Below are 24,181 nucleotides of genomic sequence, written 5' to 3' on the forward strand. Positions count from 1 at the left end.
GGAAGAGCGAACTGCAGTTCACATGGCCCAGACCCTGGGCAACTGGACCAACTCTAGGGCCGTCAGCAGAGCCTGGGTGCCCAGGGAAGGACCAACTCCAGGGTGGAGTCCTCAGAAACAAACTCCCTCAGAGACCAACTGGGGCAATGGAATACCTTTACATTCCTCTCTCATAATGTACGGTTACTTTATATTTCCTAAGGCTTTCTAGTTTATATATGGACTTTTTACATTGCTGTTGATTATATTATCTCCAAAACATAATATATCATTGTATTTGTGATACTGATTGTGTGAATCTGAATGACAGTGTATTCATGGTCCACCTTTGTCAGAGGACACTGAAGTCTGCCCCAGCCTTCGTGGGACTAACTGTTATGTTCAGAGCTCACAGAGGGAGACTGATGTGAGCAGTGGAATCAAACCTGAACCAAGAAAGAGAATTCCTGCTGAGTCACTGAGGGGAAGGGCTGGTGGTAAGGACTGACAAAGACAAGTGTCCTCAGTATGGAACTTGGGAAAATGTAAGTGTTAATATAGTTTTATAATTATTGTGTATATTCATTTTTTACCATGTGTGTGGATATGTACGTGTCATTTTCCACACTGCAGTCACTTACCTTCTATGGCAATAGTGAACTTTATTATTTTTGTTACAAATGCCATAATTGGCAAACTGCAAATGTGAATAAATATAAGAAAAAGAAAACATATAAGCTAAATATTTTGCAAAAATGGGAATGGAGATATATTGTAATTCAAAACTACATATCAAATATAGCACTTATTGTAAAAGAAATGTAAGAATCCACAAAGATAGAGTATAGAATATTTTACATTGAAACATGCCAAAGTCATATATAGCATATAATTTTGTTGAATAAAATACGATATTTCACTCCATTCCTCCTGGCTGTTAGCTCACTAATAGATGTCATTAGAAAGCCTGAAATTCTATGACCTGCACTGTGTGTGTGTGCAGGGCCAGTCCATCCTGCCAGCTCAGTACACAACACTGCTGACAGGAAAGGAAGGAGAGGGCCACCCTCTCCCACGAGGTCATTCTCACCACCAGGCCTCACTCTGCAGCCTTTTCCTGTAGAACCATGGCTGGAGCGGCCTCTGAGAGCCTTGAGGCGGCAGAGGGGAAAGGAATCTCAGGACCTCAGTCCCTCCGCTCCTTCGGTGAGCAGAACAGCAGAGTTCTCGTCCCAAAGCACTCTCTGCAACAAGTTTCTGCTTTTGAGGCTTTGGGGGCAGAGGTGTATTGGGTCTTGCCGACTGCTTTCCTGTTCTTCACTGCTCTGTTCCCAGTACTAGAGCATAGTACTTGACACCAGATGAACGTATGTATATATGTATATGCACATATACATATATATATATGAAGAGAAAATATAAGAAAGATGTACTTTTGCTATTGCTGGGAATTGAACTCATGTTCTCCCTGACCTTTTTTATCCAAGGCTAGTGCTCTGCTGCTTGAGCCACACCTGCACTTCCTGCTTTTTGCTGGTTAATTGGAATAAAGGTCTCAAGGAATTGTCTGCCCAGGCTGGCTTCAAATGATGTTGCTTAGATCTCAGTGTCTTGTGCATCTAAGACAGCAGGGAGCCTCTGAGGCTTGCTTACCTCATGGTCATTAAAAATGACAATAGGGGACAGTAGCGTGGTCTAGTGGTAGAGTGCTCACCTATCATGCATAAATCCCTGGGTTCGAATACTCAGTACCACAAAGACATCAAAAGCTGGAAGTAGAGCTGTGGCTCAAGTAGTTGAGCATTAGCCTTGAGCAAAAGTGCTCAAGGACAGCGCCCAGGCCATGAATTCAAGTCCCAGGATTGGGAGAGAGGGGGGGCAGTGTAAATTGACAATTTTTTCCGTCAGCAGCAGCCTCGGGGATAACTTTCATGTCAGTCCTTTTCTGCAAGTTTTCTTGATCTGCTCAGTAAGGCAATAAGAGCTACTGTGCGGTTAATAGGTATAAAATGGGGGCCAGGGGGACAAAACCAATGCAAGATAAAAGGTCATCGTGGTTTCTCTTCTCACCATTCCCTGGGCTTCCTCATAAAGGATGCTTTTTCCCACAATGCCGAGTGCCCATTCAATCTACAAAATGACCATGGAGGTGGAGGTGCATAGATGAATTTAAGACTCAGCACTGCTACAGATGTGCATCTATGAGTGAGTGCACGCGCACACACGCTCGCATACACATAAGCGCTCACTCCCACACACAAATAGATGGACAGAGTTTTGTTCATACCTTTGTCTAACATGATCTCAGTGAAAATAATTCCAAATCCATGATGCTTAGCCTTGAAGACGTGATGAGGAACTCAGGGACAGTTTCTCCCCTTGAACTAATCTGATTCTAGGCAGTCCTTCCTCACTCTGTAGCCTGGCCTCAGTGCCATCATGGCTCAAAGCCAGCCCAGGCATTGAAGTCCATGAGACTCTTATTTTCAATTAACCTCCAGAAAACTGGAAGTGGGGCTGTGGCTCAAGTGGTAGAGCACTAGCCTGAGCTGAAGAGCTTAGGGACAGTGCTCAGGCCTAGAGATCAAGCCCCACTACTGACCCTCTCCCCCTGCCCAAAAATAATTTCAGGCCAATGCCAGTGGTTCACACCTAGCCTCTAAGAAGGCAGAAATCAGAAGGCTCTTGGTTTGAAGTCACCTAAAGTAGAAAATTCCCTGAAACACTTATGTCCAGTTCATCAGTAAAAGGCAAGGCTGGAATTGTGGCTCAAATGTACAGTACCACCTATGGGCTTAAAGTGGAGTCAGAGGTACTGAGTTTAATCACCTCAAACCAAAAACGAATTATCAGCACACCATTTGACCAAGCAAAGGGTGCTTGGAGGACGGCTGGAGGCTAGACAAGCACAAATCCAGGAAGGCATACCCACACCCCGATCACACTGGCACGAAGGGCAGAGGACGGTACCTCAGTGGTGGCTCTCCATCTTGACTGGGATAAGGATGAGTTCCACTTACCATTCTGTGCTGTAAGGATCAAACTAAAATATTACAAGGTACACTGAACAATTTGAAAAATAGCATGTGATTTATTTTCTTATCAGAACTATTTCAAATATGGAAACCATTTCATTGATCATATTACAGTAAAGAAAATATCTGATCTAAAAAAGCAGTGCTTATGTTGAATGTTCAAGGAGGTGTTGGTGTGGGGAGACTGAACAGAATGGCAAACAGAAGGAAAGGGAGGCCAGGGTGGACAGGACATGTAATCTTTTCCCTTCAACTTTTAGGATGCAACTGTCACTTCAATAATCAAAACACATATATACTCAGATGTTTAGCAGCACTTTAAGGCATAATTGCTCCGAAAAGTAAGGTTCAAATTTCCTGTTACTTTTATGCTACTACGAGGGCTTGAGTTCAGGGTAGGCGAGGGCTCACATTCTCACTTGGTTACTCTCTGAAGGCTGGCACTTTTAGCCATATATCCACCCCACACTAGTTAACTGATCATTAGACTTACAGACCTTTCTGCGTAGGCTGGCTTTGAACCTCAATCTTCATATCTCAGCCTCCTGAGTAGGATTACAGTCATGAGTCACTAGCACACGTCTTTTATGTACGCTCTGAGCATGAGCTTTGGCTAGAAAATATTCTGAGAACTTGTACCCAGATCCTCCTTGCTGTTTAAGCAAGGTTCCCTTTTTTGATTTGGGAATTTGGGGTTTATTTTATAATAAACACCACAGCACATTTTTGGAGGGACCTTGGGAATCTAAAAGCAAAATTTCACAAGAGTAAAGATGTTGGGTACATTTTTGGCATGCAACACTGAAACACTATCAGACATGGAAGGTCACAGAGGCAATATATACAATATTGGATAACTGAGGCATAGAAACAGATGCATGCTAATTCAAATTCTGTCATCCTGCATTTAAAACAGCTCCCATCATCTCTTTACAAAGCAGCTTTCTCATTCATTTCTATTTGCCTTGTCCTCAAAAATCTCACAGACAGGAAATGCCTTTTCTATCGTATACAAAGCAGAAATGTCTACCTCTGCCCTGGCCTACACAGGTGAGAGATTATTGGCTTTCGGGCAACTGCATCTGGTCAGCACCACGGACAGCAACTGCCGGCAGTGTTTTTTATTTTGTGTGTGTGTTTGTGTTTGTGTGTGTGTACAGGCCCTGGGGTTGGAACTCAGGGCTGCTTCTTCTTCCTTAGCTCTATTGTTCAAGGCTGGCTCTTTCCTACTTGAGCCACAGTTCCACTTCTGGCTTTTTGGTTGTTAGCTGGATCAGGTTGGATTCAGTCTCCTGAGTGGAAAGGATTATAGATAGGAGCTACTAGCAATTATCCTTGCTTTTTATAATGACAAGTTTGATGATGACAAGTTATTCAAATGTCTTTTCTTTTAATCTGACCCCTAATTTCTTTAATTGTAGCTGGTAATTCATCAATACAATTATTTTGACAGATACTTAAAGTGTAAATTGTCATTTGGATTTATACTTTTGGTGATTTGTTTTGGGAGCTGTTATGAAAACCACTATGTAGAGAAGATAGTGATCATGTGTATATATATATATATTTATATATTAAATATTTTATAAGTTATGAAATAAATAACTCTAAAAATAAATGTTAAACTGTAAGTTCATCTTTACCTTTCTTATATTTTAAATATAAATATACCTTGTCAAAATTATGAGTTTACATATTTTTCCCACTGTGTTGGGAGTATTCCCCATGAAGTCTCCAAAATTATCAATGTAGACAGATTCTGCATTTCAGTCACTCATGTAATCATGGAATTCTCGGGCCTGACAAGAGAAATGGAGTTCTTTCTATCGACTTAAGCATCTATGAATATTTCTGTATGCACTGTAAAGATTCCTCCCTGGTTGAATATATTTTTCAAAAAAATAATCTCATGATTTCTTGAAATTAAGCTAATAAAGTAGATTTCTCTCAGTTAACACCTTCAATACTTTCTATGTAGAATATTGTTTTTTTCCTTCCACCAAAATAAGATTATATTTCAAGGTAGGAACATATATAATTTGAAATGCACTTTTGTAATGTTAGAGTATAATCTTTCCTCTAGTAATACTCAGAATAAAATTTAAATGATTTAAAACATTTCTATAAATAATTAAGAGTATCAAGCTCCTTCATTTTCCTGTAGGGATAAAGATATCCACATACAGATCTAGAAGGTTCCCTTTTAATATATTATGTAAGTTAAAAAAAAACTTACATCAAAGGGAATTTTATGACTGCTCAGAAGACCTTTAGTAATAATAGCCTTCGGAGGATGTTAGATAAAGCTCACTGAACAGTGCCCTTTTCTGTAGATTCTGCAAGGTTCTTAGATCTCAGACCTCGATGAAGATGTCCCCATGGACCTCCCCCTTTCCCATCTGCTGATCCTAGAGGGATTTTGTTGCTGCTGTTTGAACTACCTTACCCCAAATGGAAGAGGTACTCTGCCTTTATAGCATTTTGAACTTGTGTGAGCTGTTGTGAATTTGTTTAAATGAAGAATTGAAATTAGATCTCTAGTCAGAACGACTCACGAGAAGATGTCAAGGGAAGTTGGGAGGGAAACCAAACAAACACCTGTAAGACGTCTACTTGCTGATTCCCATCCTCCTCAGGCCTTGATGTCCACTCTTCACCTTCTCTGTTCTTTCTCATGGAATGCAAGTCCTTCGGCTGGGTCAGCAGTGGATGTCCCTGTGCTGCCCCGGGGCAGGAAGTGAGTGCCGGGCGGCAGAGTCCAGATGTACTGTGGGGGTGTGGAGCAGGCCTGAGCCTTAGGTCTCTCCAATCATCGGTGCTGGCCCAGAGAGCGGATTCCAGCAGGCTATGTGTGGTCCTTTCTTCTAACTTCTTGTAATCGTTTCTCTAGGCGATGCAATTTGTGGAGATTTTCCTTCAGTAGTTTGTTGTCTGGAAGCAGCTGTAAGGATCTCTCATAATAAGTCCTTGCAGACACATAGTTTCCCTGGAGGAAAAGAAGAACAATTCAACCTGATTCTCAGAACCTCTTGGAGGATTGGGAGATGGGGACCTGGCCCTGCCTGTAATTTCACCCCAGCAGCTTGGTGCTTAGGAAGAATCCGTTTGTTTGAAGCACCAGATCATCTGAAAAGCCAAGTCACGCCATTAGGGAACTAGAAAAGAAACAGAAGTCAACTCTAGGAATCCAGAGATGAGGCCAGGACTTCAGGACTCCAAAGGCTTGAGCACTGTCCTTTGAAATCTAAAGGAGCCACGCTGAAAACAAGAATCAATAAATATGATCTTTTTAGTAAGAATTAGTCTAACATTCAACTTAAAAGAAAACTTCTAATGTAGGCTTTGCATGTGTAAACAGTTGACATGGAGATGGCTTCCAATCTGCTTGCCCCCCCAGGCGTGTGGTATATGTGCCAGTATGGCTGGATGCTGGTGATTCATATCTGGATTCCTAGGAAGCTAAGCTCTTAGGATCAACATTCCAAGTCAGGCTGGGCAGATAAATGTAAAAGACTCCTTATCTCCAATTAACTACCAATGAGCCTGAAGTAGAGGTATGGCTCAAAAATACAGCATCAGTTTTGAGTGAAAATGGCAAATGAGATGGCGATGGCCTGTAATCAACTCTTAGTACCAGTACAACAGGCCCCCATGGCTCCTGCCTACAATCTTAGCCACTCAGGCGAGATGTAAGGATCTTGGTCGACAGCCAGCATGGGAAGAACAATTTGTGAGGCTCTCATCTCCAACTAACCAGCAAAATGTGAAAAGTGGAGATGTGGCTGAAAAGCACTAGCCATGAGCAAAAACAAAAGCTGAGAGAACCAAGTCCTGAGATGAAACACTAGTATGGGCAGGAAAATGGAGACGAAAGCAGAAGAGAAGACAGCAGCAATACTCCTACCTGCATGTGCTGGATACCCCCCATGTTCATCCAGGCCTGGGCTTGATCTGGATTCAATTCCACGGCTGCTTGATAGCTCTAAAGACACCAAGAGGAAAGCAGGTTAGGAAAGGAGAGCCTGCATTTAACCCAGCGGGACTGCAGAAACACCTTCCACCCAAGTCAGTGTCTGACATGTGTTTGTGTGCCTGGGCGGGGCTTGAACTTAGAGCCTGCTTGACTTTTTTGCTCAAGGCTGGCATTCCACCACGTCCACCTGAGCCCCACTTCTGGCTTTTTGGTGGTTAACTGGAGATAAGAGTCTCATGAATTTATTTGCCTGCGATAGTTAAGAACCACGATCCTCAGATCTCAGCCTCCTGAGTAGTTAGGATTACAGGCCTGAGCCATGGCTCATGTTGTTTCTGGTTTTCAAAGCTGGTAACTGTCATTGTGGACTTAAAGGAAATGCAAGCCCTCTGCTGGTGATCAGGTGATTTCTGTAGTAACAATGCACTTCCCACACACCTTTCTCCACCTATAAGAAAACTGCTCTTTTAGGCATGTTCTATCATAAATGGAGTTGGTAATAAAATACCTTTTTTCAAAATCATAAAATCTGAAGGCCAAAGCAGAGCATATTATATAGCAGGTGCTTAGCATGCATGAGGCTATGGGTTCAATCCTCAGCACTGAAAAACTATAATACAATTTAAAAAGAAACCCAAAACATAGAATTTTTAAGAAGTTTAACCTAGGATTAATGCCACGATGTGTTGTACTAGGGGATAGTTTTTCATTTATTTTGTTTCATTTTTTGGCCAGTACCAGAGTTTAAGCTCATAGTTTCTTATGTACTTGCTCAGTTGACACTCTACCACTTCAGCTGTGCCTCCAGCCTGACGTTTTGCTGATTCTAGGTATGGAAGTGGTCTTCAGACATTTGTATCCAGGCTGGCTTTGAACACTGATCCTCCTGATTTCAGCCTCACGAGTAGCTAGGATTACAGGTATGAGCCACTGATGTTTGCAAATAATATTTCAATAACTAGTCATTTGCTATCTTCCTCACACAATGACCTGATACTTTACTATCTACCGTATTGTGTTTAGTGTAATTTTATAACATCAGCAATTTTAACTGGTGACTTTATCAGATACCAGGACGAGTGGTGGCATTTTCCTAATGTTTGTATTTAATTTATTTCTTGATTTCATACTATGCAGAAATCTTATCTCAAACCTGTAGATAGGAAATGCGAAGCTGGGTGCTGATGCCCTCTGATGCCCTATACCTAAAATCCAGGATGACCAAGAGGCTGAGATAGGAGGGTACAGTTCAAAACTAGTCGACATAAACCAATTTGGGAGACTCTTATCTCCAACCAGTCATGAAGAAGATGGACGTGGACCTGTGGCTAAGGTGTTAGAGCACGACCCTTGAGCAAAAGAGCCAAGCAAGAATGCAAGGCCCAGCACTGGTGCTCACACACACACACACACACACACACACACACACACACACACACACACGACTATGAATTCTTAATCTGAATCAACAAATGTACTGGCATCATTTTCAGAGTCATACCTCATATGCTTTGTCAAGAAGGTTCTGCTCTCTCAGCTGGTTTCCTTTGGTGAAGAACAGTTCAGACAGCACTTTGGGGTCCTTTGGTTTCAGCTGCAGAGCGTGGTCGATTGCACTGAGCGCCTGCAGAGGTAGCATAGGGAGAACTGATCAATGGAGCTTGATCAAGAGAGCCTAGCAGAGATGATGAGATTCAGTCTGTTTCTTCACATCTATTAGCTGGGTGAACCACACTCTTCATCTCCTCCGATTTCCTCATGCAGCATTCACGGCCCTGACAAAAATCTATGTGTTCTATTCATGGGCCAGTCCCCACTGCCTCTGGTGGAGCAGACTTCCTTCATAGCACCAACAGATCTTAGTTTTCTCCTAAGCCCCAAAGCTTCTCCCAAGATTCTTTCTCAAGGCTGGTGCTCAACCATATAAGCCATGTCTCCAGTCTTGCATTTTGCTAGTTAATTGGAAATGAGAGTCAGTAGGGGGGGCTGGAAATGTGGCTTAGTGGTAGAGAGCTTGCCTAGCTTGCATGAAGCGCTGGGTTTGACTCCTCAGCATCACATAAACAGAAAACATTGACAGTGATGCTGTGGCTCAAGTAGTAGAGTGTTAGCCTTGAGGAAAAGAAGCTCAAGGACAGTGCCAGGCCCTGAGTTCAAGCCCCAGAACTGGCCAAAAAAAATGTCAGTGGAGGGGCCGGGAGTTTGGCCTAGTGGTAGAGTGCTTGCCTAGCATGCACGAAGACCCAGGTTCGGTTCCTTGGTACCACATACGTAGCAAAAAGCCAGAAGTGGTGCTGTGGCTCAAGTGGTAGAGCCCTAGTCTTGAGAAAATCCAGGGACAGTGCTCAGGCCCTGAGCCCAAGCCCAGGACTGGCAAAAAAAAATGTCAGTGGACTTAGTACTCAGGCTGGCTTTGAGCCATGATTCTTCTGAGTTCCTAGGATTGCAGGCACGAGTCCAGCACTGGACTGGCTATCTGAGAAAATCCTGGCAGTGGTCAATGGATATGCCCTAAGGGATTGTGACAGGACTCCACGCAGTACCAGGCAGAAGATATAGCCCACCAATACCACACTTTCTAGACTTAGCCTGAGAAAACGGTGATAGCAAGACCAAGAAGGAGCTAAGCATATTTCAAAGGAGCTCAGGAGTTCAGGGATACCTGTGCAAAGCTGCTAAGATCCAATACTAACGAAGTCACACTCCTCTGACCAGGACTCAGCTGGAGACCCACACACATGCACATCTCTTCCTCAGGCCCAGCTTGGTCTGTACCTTGTCGTGGTGTTCCTGCTTGCTGTAAATGGCGGACAGGAGGCGATAGCGTTCGAGGCACTCTGCCTCTTCCACCACCATGAGACTCACAATCTGCTCTGCTTCTTCTGCCTGCTCCAGCACTGCCAGAACCTGTGCCTGCAAAATCACGGGGCTCTCATGTCTCAGGGTGCATGCCTTTGCTTGCTTGGTTGCTGAATTATTTCTAGTACTGGGGCTTGAACTTAGGGCCTCCCATCTGCTCCCTTTCCTTTCTAGGCTAGTGTTCTACTGCTTGAACCACACCTGCAGCAAACAGCTGCTTATTTTGGAGGAGTCTCTCAAGGTGTCTCCTGCAGGGGTTGGCACTGGAACCTCAGTCCTCTAGATCTCAGCCTCCTGGGTAGGTCCAATTATAGGCATGAGTCTACATCAAGGCCTGTCACTGGCAGGAATGACAGCATTAGTCCAGAGAAATGCCTTTTGCCTCTTCAGAAAAAAAGTGACAAAAGCTGAGCACGAGTAGCTCACGTATGTAATACCAGCTACGCAGGGGGCTGAGATCTGAGGACCACAATTCAAATCCAGCCCAAGAAAGTAAGTCCAAGAGACTTATCTCCAATAAGAAAAGCTGGAAGTAGCACTATGGCTCAAGTGGCAGAAAACTCTAATTTCCTTTTTTTGGGGGGTCAGTCGTGGGGCTTGGACTATGGGCCTGGGCACTGTCCCTGAGCTCTTTAGCTCAAAGCTACCGCCCTACTCCTTGAACCACAGAACCACTTCAGATTTTCTAGTGGTTAACTGGATATCATTATCTTGAGTGCCCAGGCTGGCTTTGAACCTCGATCCTCAGATCTCAGCCTCCTGAGTAGCTAGGATTACAGTTGTGGACCACCATTCCTGGCTATTTTCTTATAATTTTAACACAATATTGTAATCAAAAGGCTAGTATAATTTGGATATATCTAAAAAATTGAGATTTCAAAATTTAAATAACATTATTATTGGTATCAAAGTTGATTTGTGTGTGTGTGTGTGTGTGTGTGTGTGTGTGTGTGTGTGTGTGTGTGTATACTGGTGCTCACATTCATGGACTCGCACTCCTATATGACTTTTCCACTCAAGAATGGTGTTCTCCTTGCCTAGCATGCATGAAGACGCGGGTTTAACTCCTTGGTACAACATACATAGAAAAAACTGGAAGTGGTTCTATGGCTCAAGTTGGCAGAGCTCTAGCCTTGAGCAAAAAGTGTCCAAGGACAGTGTCCAGGCCCTGAGTTCAAGCCCAGGCCCTGAGTTCAAGCCCAGGACAGGCAAAAACAAAAAAAATAAAAGAATGCTTCTCTCTTACTTGACACACAACTATGTTTCTAGCTTTATGTTAGCTAAATGAAGAAAAGAATCTCTTGGATTTTTCTGCCTGGGTTAGCTTCAAATAAGCTCCTGATTATCTAGCATTATAGGTATGAGTGATCAGCGCTCAGCTGTTTTTTTCTGACTTTCACACACCCCTGCAGGTATGCTACATAATTTTCTCCTTTTTCAGGGCTATATGCTAACATATTTAGACCTCAGGAGAAAATGATACCTATATGAAATTCTCACATGGGCCAGAAAATAAATACACACATGTGAACATGTACATGTATACATGCTTACATAGATATGGTGATATACACAATAACAGTAATTAGGGACAAAGATTTAGCTCACTGATAGTGCAGTTGCCTAACAAGTGCAAGGCCCTGGGTTCAATCTCTAGCACTGCAAGTAAAAGAGAAGCTGACTCAAGAGGCTGAGATTTGAGGATTGTGGTTTGAAGACACTCTAGGCAGAAATGATCCTTGAGGCTCTCTATCCAGTTAGCCAGCAAAAAGCCAGGTTGGAGATATGGCTCAATTGGTATGACACCAGCCTTGAGCAAAAAGTCAAACTAGAGTGTTAAGCCTGAGTTCAATTCCCAGCACTGGCAACAAAGAAAGGAAGAAAAGTATGGAAAGAAGAGAGGAAGAAGGAAGAAAGAAAGGAAGGAAGGAAGGAAGGAAGGAAGGAAGGAAGGAAGGAAGGAGACAAACGAAAGGAGGGAGGTATGGAGACAAAGAGAGTCCTGAAACTGCCGTAAGTGCTATGGATGTACCCAGTCAGGAATTTGGACAGAAGGGATGCTGTCTCTGGCACCGTCCCTGTAGCCCCATGTGTGTGCATAAGGGGCTATCCCCAGCGCCCCTCCTCTCCTGCCCCTCACCAGTGCCAGGCGCAGCTCCCTCTGCGAAGGCTGTAGTGCTGCAGCTTCCCTGTAAATGTGCAGGGCATCCTCGAGCTGGCCCGTGTTGTAATAGAGAGCTCCCAGGGGGGACAAGACCTCAGCCGTGCGTGCCACCTGCAGGGCGCTGCATTTGGGAAAAGAGAAAGCATTATTGTTTTCTAAGAGGCACATTTCCAGAAGCAGATTGAAGAAGGACTTCTAGGCTCTGAGACTCTGCTTCAACTTTTGCTTTCTTTTCTTTTTCTTTCTTTCTTTCTTTTTTTTTTTTTTGGTGCTGGTATTGGGAAGTAAACTCAGGGCTTTGTGTCCTTGCTTGGCTTTTACACTTGAGACTGGCATTCTACTAGTTGATTCACACCTCCACTTCCAGGTTTTGGCAGATAAGAGTCCCCAAGACTTTCCTACTTGGACTGGCATTGAACCTCAGTCCGATCTCAGCCTCCTGAGCAGCTAGGATAATGGCATGAGCACAAGTGGCTGGCTTCCTCTTTAGTCTTTTTGTGTCCAGATCAAGGTTTAATAAGAAGCTGGTCGTGAGCAGCCCAGAACGTGACGACCTCAGCTGTCCCTCTGCTGGAGCTGGACTGTCCTAGCCGCAGCAGGACAGTCTCCTTAATGCAGATGAACGTGCTGGTGTTCTGAGGCCAATCTAGTCCTCATTCCCCCTCACTTCTGAAATGGAATCCAGAACACTCTGCACTCACTACCACAGACACGGACTCCTCCCCTGGTCTAACCAGCAGGAAGACAGAAGTCACTCTTAGGACACTAGTTACACCACTGTATTGTTCTCTTTGGAAACAAGAATTGGTGTAGCTCAAATTGGCAATAATTGTCCCTATTCTGAGAGCCTGTGTGTTTCAACTTACTGAAAAGTTAATGTGAGATTGCAAAAGTATCTGGGAAAGTTAAACAGTATAGAAAAGCAACGGTACCGTTTATAGCACTCTTCAGCCAGGCTGTTTTCTCCCTGGGACCTGTAGAGTCTGCCCAGATTCACCATGGCCACGTGATGGCCTGGGCTAAGCCTGACGGCCTCCCGGTAGTGGGAAGCTGCCTTCTCTGGAGACCCTGCCACCAGGAGAAGAGTGAAAAGGAAAGGCCGGGGTCACTGCATGGCTCTGGCTCTCTTTTAGAAGCACAATCATAGTGGCCTCACTTGGATCCAGGAATGGGGAACACGTTTTTACTGCCAAGGAGATTTCAATTGTGTGTGTGTGTGTGTGTGTGTGTGTGTGTGTGTGTGTGTGTCTATCCTGATTTGAACTCAGGGCCTAGTTACTGTCTCTTAGCCCCCCAGAGAAGCTTGGGAGTGCCAAGGCTTTAGAACAGCCTCAAGTTCTACACAGAGCTGGTCTTTTGTTGATCACATTATCATCCCGATTATGCCTTTTTTGAACAGAAGACACCAAAAGCCATTATGTCACAGAGGCCATCCAGGTGTCATTCACTTTAGGGGGCACTGATGCAATAAAGCAGAGGTTTAAGTCATACAGGTAAGTTTGCTTTGTTGTAAAGTAGCTCATCCACCAGCAGGGGGCATTGCATACCAATTTGTATGCAACAAAAGTTTTTCTCCAGGTACCAGAATGTAAATTTATACTGCATAAAACACGTTTTACATTCCCTAGAAAAGAAAAATATTTTCAAGCATTATCTATTGAAAAAAATAATTGAAATTGTGTTTTATTGCAGGGTAGCTGGTCTATTAGTAATAAGAACAAGTATTTTTGCATTAAATGTGTCACTGAATTACTCCTAGGTATTCATTATATGCGGATAGGAAAGCACTTAACTGGTGGACCCCTACCTGTGACCAGTTTAGCTTCATTGTTTTAGATCGGGTCTTATCTTCTTTGTGGGATGCCCTACAACAGTGAATACTTCTATCTTTCCTTCCAGAGCACCTGGAATGGCATCCGCAAACTCAAGCCCAGTGTGCTTACTGAGATGGGGTTTCACCAGCTTTTTCTCCAGGCTGGCCTGAAACCAGAGCTTATAAATCAAGGTCACTGCCTGCCATGTGGGAAATGAGAGCACCGAGGTCTCTGGGTGACTACCAACTGGGAACATTCTGCTGGGCTAGTGGAGTTCATTCCTGAAGGATAATCTGAGTTGTAGCCGTTTTGCTTGATAGAGCATGTTTATCTTCACAGAACAGGCTCTCTTGAATTTCACTTACCAAAATCGACCAAGAAAACCCCGTAGTTGTTGTGCAAATCTGAACTGTCTGGACAGTGCTTAATCCCAGCCTGGTAGACTTCTTCAGCTTCCTTAAATCTCGCCTTTCCAACGGTGAACAAAGAGAAAGAAGTCAGAAAGTTTCACAAAAATCAATACACAGAAACAAAGACCTGCATAGTGGGGTGGGATGGGAAGACGTCAGCTACTGAGCTGCATCGTTATGAACTGGAATCCCTGGACTGCAGCCAACATGATTAAGCTTTAGTGGTTTCTGTGGGTCCACACGTGGCTCCAAGGAGACCAAAGGAACAAGACCTGCACATGCTCAGGACGCAGAGGTCAGTGCGGTGGTCAGGGATCAAGGCTGAACCGCACATGCGCAGGGCCCATATTCATTCGCACTACTGGGCATGCTCAGGCCGCATGGGCCAGCGCTGTGTATCGGTTGCTTGGTCCACTTTCCCACACATCTTCTACAGACCTGCCACATTCCACCACATCTCAGCTTTTCACTCCATCGTGTTAATTAGGCTCGTTCACTATCACCTTGCTTTTGGGAAGAGGGGGAATTCACAAAATGACATTTTTAGCAGATCCTAATGATTTAATCGCAATAAGCAATAACTTGAGATGGCTGATACCTTCTCAGCGGCATCTGAGCTGGGCTTTGGGCACAGGATTTAAAAACTGCTTTTGGAAGCTCTTTTGATTTTTTTAAACCATTCTTTCAGATTTTATTTGCTTATTTAAATTTCTCATTAACATTTTATCATTGTTATTTGACTGCACTTGGTCAAAACTAGATACTGCTGGGGACTAGTGGCTCATGCCTGTAATCCTACTTAATTACAAAGCTGAGCTCTGAGAAGGCCAAGCAGAAAAGTCCTCGAGACTTATTTCATTAATCAGTGAAAAGCTGGATGTAGAGGAGGGACTCAAGTGCTAGTGTGCTAGCCTAGAGCAAAAAGACAAGCAAGAGAGCAAGGCCTTCAATTCAAGCCCAAATAGTGGCACCTCCCCCAAAAACAAAACCCCACTCAGATGCAATAAATCCTAGACTAAGGCAGGCTTACTGTCCTTATAATTCCCATCTGTGTTTAGTTCCCTTTGGGCAGACAATGGAATAGGATCAATGTTTTGAAAAGGCCTGAAAGCCGTGGCTTGAACAGGATTTGCCTCTAATGAAAACTGACCGTACAGCAATGCAAAAGGATACTTTGGGACAGCAACTGAACGGGAAGACAGGGAGCCTGGGGACAGGAATAGCTGTCTTTTCTACTTATATTTTCAACATGTTTGGAGGTATTTCAAAGTAGAGATGGTGAATGTGATCCAAATGGCAGAGAGGGCTTTGCCCTCTTGTACTGGTTCTCTCTCTCTCTTTCCTGCTCTGGTTTACACACTTTTCCTCAGCTGGCATTCTACCTTCTGAGTGGTTTTTGACTGGTTCTTTGATGGGTTTGTTTGCCCAGGATGGTTAAACTGGGACCCTCAGGGCTCAGCTGCCTGAGCAGTGCGCACGACAGCCCTGAGCCACTGGTCCCTGCTTCCACGTGTCTCTCTGCAGTCTTTGTGGGTGATTGAAATACAGGAAGGAAACTCCCCTAGGATTCCGTTGGAGAGGGAAGAATATTTTACCAGCCTTTCCAGAACTGTAGTTTCATCAGATGTCCATTATCAAATTACCTTGGACTCAAAAAATATGATCGAAAGAAGCAGGTATTTTTCATGTGTGCAGATTTCTGGATCCCAGAAGACTCCTTTACACTTGACTGCCAACTATAGGCTTAGTGGACAATCACAGTTGCAAATGGAGTACAGTCTTCCACTAAGTAGAAGAAGCTTGTGCTAGTGCTGACACCATGTCCCTGGGGCTGTGAGGTGTCTTCACTTGAGTTCATGACAGGAAGCAGCCACAGCCAGGGACCAGGAAGCTAGGAATCACTGAACGCAGGCCAAAAACTTCCCCAAAAAGCCATCCAAGACAGAAACTCAAAGGACAGAGATTAGCTGGATGTCTGTGGCTTAAGCCTTGTAATCTTAGTGACTCTGGAGACTGAGCTCTGGTGGAGCATAGTTCAAATCTAGCATGGACAGAAAAGGCAATGAGACTCCATCTCAAATCATCTATATCTTAGAATAGACAGGCTGCCCTGTAAGTTGGGTTCTTGACAAGAGCATCTCATGTTAGTGATAGTGATGAATATTTCTTAATCCTCTATGTTTATATGTTATGGTATCCTAATCTAACTATAACATTGCCCAGGCCCTGAGTTTAAGCCCCAGGATGGGAAAGAAAGAAAAGAAAGAAGAGAGAGAGAGAGAGGGAGGGAGAGAGGGAGGGAGGGAGGGAGGGAGGAAGGAAGGAAGGAGGGAGAGAAAGAAAATTTATCTGCTCAGCCAGTAGTGAAGCTAGGCTTGAATATGCATCTGCGAACTCTGGGCCATATTTAATGTAATCCTTCAGTAGGGCAATGGCGTCTTCTTTTTGCCCCTGGGATCTAAAGATAACAGAGAAGGAAAAGAATATCTGTTTTGAACACTTTGCAGAAATCCTCTGATTAGATCTGGAATTTGCACTTTTTCGATCAAACATGAGGCAATTCATTCTGGATTTGGCTGTATGTGAATGAAATCACAGCATGTGAATATACTAATAATAGATTTTTCCTGAGAGTGAATTCTCATTAGAAAGGAATGTGAAGTTGTGGAAGAATCTACAAATTCTACCTTCTGTGTTCTGCTCTGCACTTTTTCTAAGCTTCCCTGAACCATCTGTGAGTTTGTGAACAGGAAGAGCTGGTCCTATGGGAGGCCACGGGGTGACACCACTTGGGTGGCGTGAAACCAGTGGCAATGTGAACAACGACATGGAGATGATTTCAACTCCTCTTTCTACCACGGTAGACACAATTTTGAATGGAAAACAAGCTACCAATCCAGGATAAGCCAGGCCAAATTGCCAAGGTTAATTTCTTGGTTCCACCAAAAAAGAAAAAATATACATATATAATTTATGAAAGCAGAAAATGGTGTGACCACCAGCTGTCAAAGAATCATGAGCTATTTTTTAAGCTTTTTTTAAAATTGTAATTAGTAAAAAGGTTACATGATATTTGCCAGATAGAAGGTGCATTAATTCACATACATTGATACCCTTTCCCATGTGTTGGTACCCATTACCCTCCCCCCACACCTCCACCCTCATGAGCTATTTTTTTCTTTTCTTCTTTTCTTTTTTTTGCCAGCTCTGGGACTTGAACTCAGGGCCTGGATACCATCCCTGGGCTTTCTCAAGGCTAGCTCTCAAGGTCAGAGTACCACTTCCAGCTTTTTCTGTGTATGCAGTACCAATGAGTCAAAGCTAGGGCTCTGTGCATGCTAGGCAAGCATTCTACCACTAGCCATGCTCCCAACCCTCAGGAGCATTTTCTTAAAAACTTGGGCTGATTGTGATACTGAAAACCTGCATGGCCTTTGTCTGGATTGCCTTGATGGTCTCAAAGACACAAGGGGAGAAATAAAATGGCCAAGACTCATTGAAGAAAATGATAAGCAGAGTTCCCGTTAGACAGGAGAGGTGTCGCGGTGAACAAGGTTAATAAGGGAACTCTAGGAGAGAGCTACGCGACTCTCAAGACCGTTGGACAGAAGTCCCCAGACTCAAGCAGAGGCTCCACCCAGCCCACAGATCTTTGTGCATTGTTTAGTCCCTCTAACTGGTGCCTGTTTCAGCAAAGACCTCTGTCAGTCTTGTCTTTCAAGGGCAATGGGTCATGAAGAGATGCACCAAGAGCCTGTGTGTGTGACTGCTCACTGCCGTGGTGACCCGACGTCTAGAGGCCCGCGCACAGGGCTGCTCGAAGACGTAGTGGGGATGCAGAACCTGCAGGAGGGGCCTCTGCCCTGACGGCCCAGCCAGGCTCTCTTTCTGCCTTGTTTTGTCTTTTGCACTTAGGTCTCTACCTAGCGATTGTACTTGCTCTTATGGAGGATCAAGCTCTAATGTCTACTTTCTCTTGTGTGTTGGTTCTCTTTCCTGGCAGTATCACGGAGAGACACTGGCTTGTTATCCTGAATTCAATGTCTTTGAGTCAGACGCAGACGCTGGGCAGTGATAATTTTGCGATGACTGCAGTTCTACAAGCACTGATGTAATTAATGTTTAGCACTAGACATTATAATGAAGTCTGGAGAGTGCATGGTCTATAGTGCCAGCTTAAGCATTAACACCACAGAACAGTGTGCTTATGCTTTCCCTTTCCATTGATTCAGTAATGACTGTATCTCATGAAATGTCACAGAACATTATTCGTTTAATTCTCACACAACAGCTCACAGAGTAGACATCATTGTTGCTGTGCTCAGTTTTCTAATACAACATTCAGAGTCAGTACAGTCACACGACTGTACTGTATTCATATAATTCATCCTCTGAATATTGTTCCACGGCTACCCATTCTGACTACCTGAAGTCTGTCCCACATGAGCTATGTCAGAACAGTTAAGAGAATTTCTCTACAAGAGTAAACTGACTATACCAGGCACTGGTGTCTCACACCTGTAATCCTAGTTACTCAGGAGGCTGAGATCTGAGGATTGAGGTTGGAGGCCATAGGGAAGACAAACTTGAATGTCTCTTATTTCCAATTAATCAGCAAAAAGCTCAAAATGGAGGTATGATTCCAGTACTAGAGCTCCAGCCTTGAGCGAAAAAGGTCAAGAAAGACCTTGAGGTTCAAATTTAAGTATTGAGAAAAAACACGAAACCTCTATGTAGAATTTTCCTTTTGTGTAAAGGTAGAGTTGACTTTTAGCTCTATATAAGGCTATGAGAATTAGGGCCAGAAGAAAAGGGAAATGTTCAGTGACTACTGCTATTCTATTATACCTTAATTGAATCATTCTCTCCTTGCCCCATCTTTTTAAGTCATTCTGTCATTCCCTAGCCTTGGGAACTCCAGTACAAGTGAACCCAGGAAAGATGAGGAGCCTGAGGGGACAGGGATGACTTACAAGGCACCGGAGATGCCTGCAAACTCTTGTACTTGGCAAAGGAGTCAGGCCTGGGTAATTATTCTCTGCTAAAAATATTTATGCATGGAAAAAAATGATGACATTCCAATCCTGCAAGGGAATGTAAACAAGAACAGGGCTTCATAAAGCCTGCTCTGGACATAGGGTTTCCTGTGTGGCTGTCCTCTGCCTTAGCCGTGTGGAGTGCAGCCACGATGGTAAAGGCAACACTGGGACAAGGTTCTTCCCTTGCTAACAATATACAGGATCTATACATTACTCAAGCACAATTAATTAGCAGCCATGGTATGAGTATAATATCATTTCAACCAAAAACGAAGTTGGAATCTTAGATAATTAGATGTGTCACCATGCCCTGGTCATACTTAGATACACCATGATTTTTTTGTTTATTTTTGTTTTTATTTTTGTTTTTGGTGCCCATTCTGGGGCTTAAACTAAGGGCCTAGGTGCTATCCTTGAGATTTATTTTTCCCCCCTCAGAGAAAGCACTCTATTTGAGTCACAGCTCTACTTCCAGCTTTCTTTGGTGGTAAGAGTCTCAAAGACTTTCCTGCCTGGGATGGTTTTGAACCATGATCCTCAAATCTCAGACTTGTGAATAGCTAGGATTACAGGCATAAGGCACCAGTACCCAACTACTGCATATTTTTTTAAAGATCTGCTCATATTCCATTTTAGTAGCAAACACCACCGATCATATCGCAATTGAGACACTTTACTATGTTCTCTTGACTTCAGCTCTCTTCATCAATAAGAATTTTATGCTAGTTGTAATTTTTCCAGCACAGGCAGGAAAGTTTGTGAGACTTTTAACTCCAATTAACCAGCAAAAAGCTGGATGTGGGCAGTGGCTCAAGTGGTAGAGTGGAGAAAGTTAAGTTAAAGCATAAGGCCCTGAGCTAAAGGCATATTACTAGTACAAAACCAAACAAATAAAACATTGAATCAGAAATAGACAAGAGTTGCCACATTAGAGCAGGCTGGAACCCTGAGCTTCTCTTCTGAGACAGAGTTCAAGCATGGTACCACCTCCGGGACATGTTCCTGGCAACGTGCTTACTTGAGGGCAGTCCTGTAGTGGTACACAGCTTCCTGATTCCGACCCTGGTCCTTCAGGAAGTTGGCGTAGTTGTAATGAACCTTGGCATTGTGTGGCAGAGTCTCAACTCCAGAACCGAAATACATGCATTATAAGGAAGTTTTTCCCCACTACCTGACTAATGTAACTGTAGCCCTCTGTACATTACCCTGACAATAAAATATAATTTTTTTAAAAAGAGGGTTTTCTTTTTTGTTGCTTTGTTTTGTTTTGTTTTGGTCCTGGGGCTTGAACTCAGGGCCTGGGCACTATCTGAGCTTTTCTGCTCTAGGCTCATGCTCTACCACTTTGAGCCACAGCTCCACTTCTGGTTTTCTGGTGGTTCATTCGAAATAAGAGTTTCAAGGACTTTCTTGCCTGGGCTGGCCTTGAACTGTGATCCTCAGATCTCAGCCCTCCGAGTGGGTGGGATTAAAGGTGTGAGCCACTGGTGCTGGCTAGAAGGGCTTAAAAATAATTACGCCGGAGGCACACCTGAACCTGAAGACACTGTGGTCATCTGCCGAGGCTTGTTCTCAGGAGCTAGTTACAGACCTGGGGGTACCTCACCCAAAGAAGAGGCAGGAGCTTCGGGAATTCTGAAGGACATGATGAGAAATCCCACTTTGCAAGAGGCTCAGAATTAGACAAGACCTGACTCCCTTTCATGTCTATGTCAGGAGCAGGCTTTTACACAGAGACTCAGTGAAAGGGTCCCAGCGGTCTTTGTGTGCCCATAGGCACTGTATCCACAAAAGCTGAGATGGAGCTGGTCGAAGTGGCTCATGCCTGTAATCCTAAACTACTCAGGAGGTTGAGATCTGAGGACTGAGGTTCAAAACCAGCCCAGGCACAAAAGGACCTAAGTCTCTTATCTCCAGTTAACCTCTAGAAAATGGGAAGTGGGGCTTGGCTCAAGGGTAGGGCAGTAGCCTTGAGCTGAAGAGCTCAGGGACAACACCCAGGTCAAGTTCAAGCTCCATGACCCACAAAAAGAAAAAGCTGAGATGAGAGCTGCTATACAGAGCCTTTGCTTTCTCCCTGATTCTAGTTTCCTGCAGCACTGGGTCCGCAAAAACAGTGGGTGGAAAATTTGGCGTTCCTTCAGGGAAGTGATCACATGTGTGGCCCTAGAATGGATAGTGGAGAACAATTTTAAAAAAGACACACACACACACACACACACACACACACACACGTGAAGAAATGCAGCCCAGTAGAATGGTTAGGGAAGTTCTTGCAGAAGTCTGATGGTTTGGTAAAATTGGCTTGCACGCATTCCTCTGCAGTGCAGTAAGCAGCACACCTGTTCACCTGTTCAACAGCTATGGAGTGTCATGCCCTATCCCCGGGATGCAGATATACATTAGTTCAAGTATCTCCCTTTTGGGAAGTTACTGGGGTGAGGAGATAAAGGCAGCTAGACAATTGGAGTGATTTGCACACCATCTGTCAATTAAGTGTGATAGGATTATGGCAATGATAGGAAAACTGAGATTTTAAAGACAATGAAGTGAGCTGAGCACTGGTGGCTCAAGCCTGTAATCCTATCAACTCAGGAGATTGGAGTTCAAAGGATCACGGTTCAAAGCCAGCTGGAGCAGGAAAGTCTCTAAGACTCTTATCTCCAGTTAGTCACCCAAAATTCCAGAAGTAGGGGCTAGGAGTTTGGCATAGTGGTAAAGTGCTCTCCTAGCATGCACGAATACCCGGGATCGATTCCTCAGTACCACATACATAGAAAAAGCCGAAAGTGGTGCTGTGGATCAAGTCATACAGCTCTAGCCTTGAGAAAACCCAAGGACAGTGCTCAGGCTCTGAGTTCAAGTCCCAGGTCTGGCAAAAAAAATCCAGAAGTAGAGCTGTAGCTCCATGGTAGAGTAATATCCCTGCACAAAAAAAAGCTCAGGGGCAGTACCCAGGGCCCTGAGTTTTTAAGTACCAGGAACAGCAACCAGCAACAAAAGAAAGGAGAAAGAGAGAGAGAGAGAGAGAGAGAGAGAGAGAGAGAGAGAGAGAGAGAGAGAGAGAGAGAGAGGGGAAGAAGAAGAAGAAGAAGAAGAAGAAGAAGAAGAAGAAGAAGAAGAAGAAGAAGAAGAGGAAGAAGCAGCACAAAAAGAACTGAATTAACTTTTGGGAATAGGCAAGGGACCATTCTGAGCAGTGAACTCAGAGAAAAGAAAGCAGGAGCTTTTCAGGGACTGAAAGAAATTCAGGTGACAGATTATAGAAGGACAAGTCCCAAGAGTATGGAGACACCAAAGGGTCTTATGGCCACTGCAACTTTTGAGTTTTTGCAGGATGAGTGGTTCCAAGCATAGAAGCCAGAATTAATAGTTGAGCATCAGAGAAGGGCTGTAATGGCAGCCATGCACAAAGAGAGTAGAAGGAGGAAAGGCTGGACGCTCAGAGTCCTGACAGGGGCTGTCACAGAAATGCAGGTAGGCTCCAGTGGTAGAGAACCAGCGAAGCAAGACTTCGAGGGCCTGAGTTCAAGCTCCGCGGCACACAAAATAAAAATAAATGAGATTTTGAAATGAGTATTACTCAGGGTGAAGTCACACACAGGATCTATATCAGGGTGAATGTAACAGTTCAAAAAGAATTCAATTTGGGCCAGGAGTTTGTTCTAGTGGTGGAGTGCTTGCCTACCATGCATGAAGACCCAGGTTCGATTCCTCGAACATACATAGAAAAAAAGCCGGAAGTGGTGCTAAGGCTCAAGTGGTAGAGCTCTAGCCTTGAGAAAGAAGTCCAAGGACAGTGCTCAGGCCCTGAGCTCAAACCCAGGACTGTCAAAAAAAAAGAATTAAATTTCTGGTGGGAGGCATGGCTGAGTTGGTAGAGCACTAGTCAGTGAGCAAAAGCATCAGGTACTGAGGTCAAGTCTCCATCTTGGACTGAAAAAAAAGGAAAATTAAATTTCTATTCATGGAAATTTCAGCGCTTTCCATGTAGAATTCAACAGTGCATGGTATTAGTAAGTTCTCAGATGAACTGGGATGCCACTGGCACAGTCCTGTCACCGAGCGTGTCCTCTGAGGGACTTCCTGTGGTGCATGAGCAACCCCAGACCTGCATGGGGTCAGGGTGGAGCTGGGTGGTGGAGAGGAAACCTGCACAGGCCGGCAGGTGGGTGGGGTAACTAACACTCCACCACAGGGCTGTTCCCATGGCTGATGTTGACCTTCATGGGTATTTTTCTGCTGTCTTCCCAGATTTCATTGTACAATGAATAGCTTGGGAAAGTCAACAATTAGCCAAAGAAAACATTTTCCCCGCAAATGGCCAGATGACCCCAGCCTTGAGCCTGAGCAGGGGACCCCATCCTTGCCTTCAAGCTCTGATTACCATTTGTTTAAGTGGTAATGCCCCGCTGTGCAGTGCACACTCTGCAAAAACAACGCAACGTTCATCCACCACATGGCTGGATCAAAGCCTGGTTAATAACTGCAATGATTCACTCATTCATTTGCTTAATGCTGGTCCTGGGGCTTGAATTCAGTGCCTAGACACTGCCTCTGAGCTTCTGTGCTCAAGGCTAGTGCTCCACAGGTCAACTTTCAGCTCTTTGGTGGTTAATTGGAGAATAAGTCTCACAGACTTTCATGCTCAGGCCGTCTTTGAACCATGATTCTCGGACCTCAGCCTCCAGAGTAGCTAGGATTACAGAAGTAAGCCACCAGCACCTGGTAAAAATCACCCTTTAATTCAGTACTTTAACATATGCATTTCATGCTTCTCCTCCACACCTCTTCTTCGAAGAAGACTGGAGAGAAACCAGAAAGAAAATAGTCACTCTGAAGCCACGTTCTGGTGGCTCCTGCCTGCAGTCGTAGCTACTCAGGAGGCTGAGGTCTAAGGGTCAAGGG

The 24,181-nt window shown here is 44.2% G+C and overlaps 1 protein-coding gene across 1 annotated transcript in view; it reads right to left on the minus strand.

Annotated features, from left to right (window-relative positions):
• Positions 1 to 3,795: 3,795 nt before the first annotated feature.
• The window catches only part of LOC150066300 (protein O-mannosyl-transferase TMTC1-like), a 96,226-nt gene continuing 75,840 nt past the window's right edge, over positions 3,796 to 24,181 (minus strand). The window contains 10 exon segments of the mRNA XM_090329001.1: positions 3,796 to 6,000; positions 6,919 to 6,996; positions 8,489 to 8,611; positions 9,763 to 9,900; positions 11,987 to 12,131; positions 12,943 to 13,078; positions 14,190 to 14,294; positions 16,586 to 16,733; positions 19,215 to 19,238; positions 20,219 to 20,404. Coding sequence (XP_090185127.1) covers positions 5,860 to 6,000; positions 6,919 to 6,996; positions 8,489 to 8,611; positions 9,763 to 9,900; positions 11,987 to 12,131; positions 12,943 to 13,078; positions 14,190 to 14,294; positions 16,586 to 16,733; positions 19,215 to 19,238; positions 20,219 to 20,404 — 1,224 coding nt within the window. The 3' untranslated portion in view covers positions 3,796 to 5,859.

Source organism: Megascapheus bottae, chromosome 2 (assembly GCF_031878675.1).
Source record: "Megascapheus bottae isolate mThoBot1 chromosome 2, mThoBot2.hap1, whole genome shotgun sequence".
NCBI lineage: Eukaryota > Metazoa > Chordata > Mammalia > Rodentia > Geomyidae > Megascapheus > Megascapheus bottae.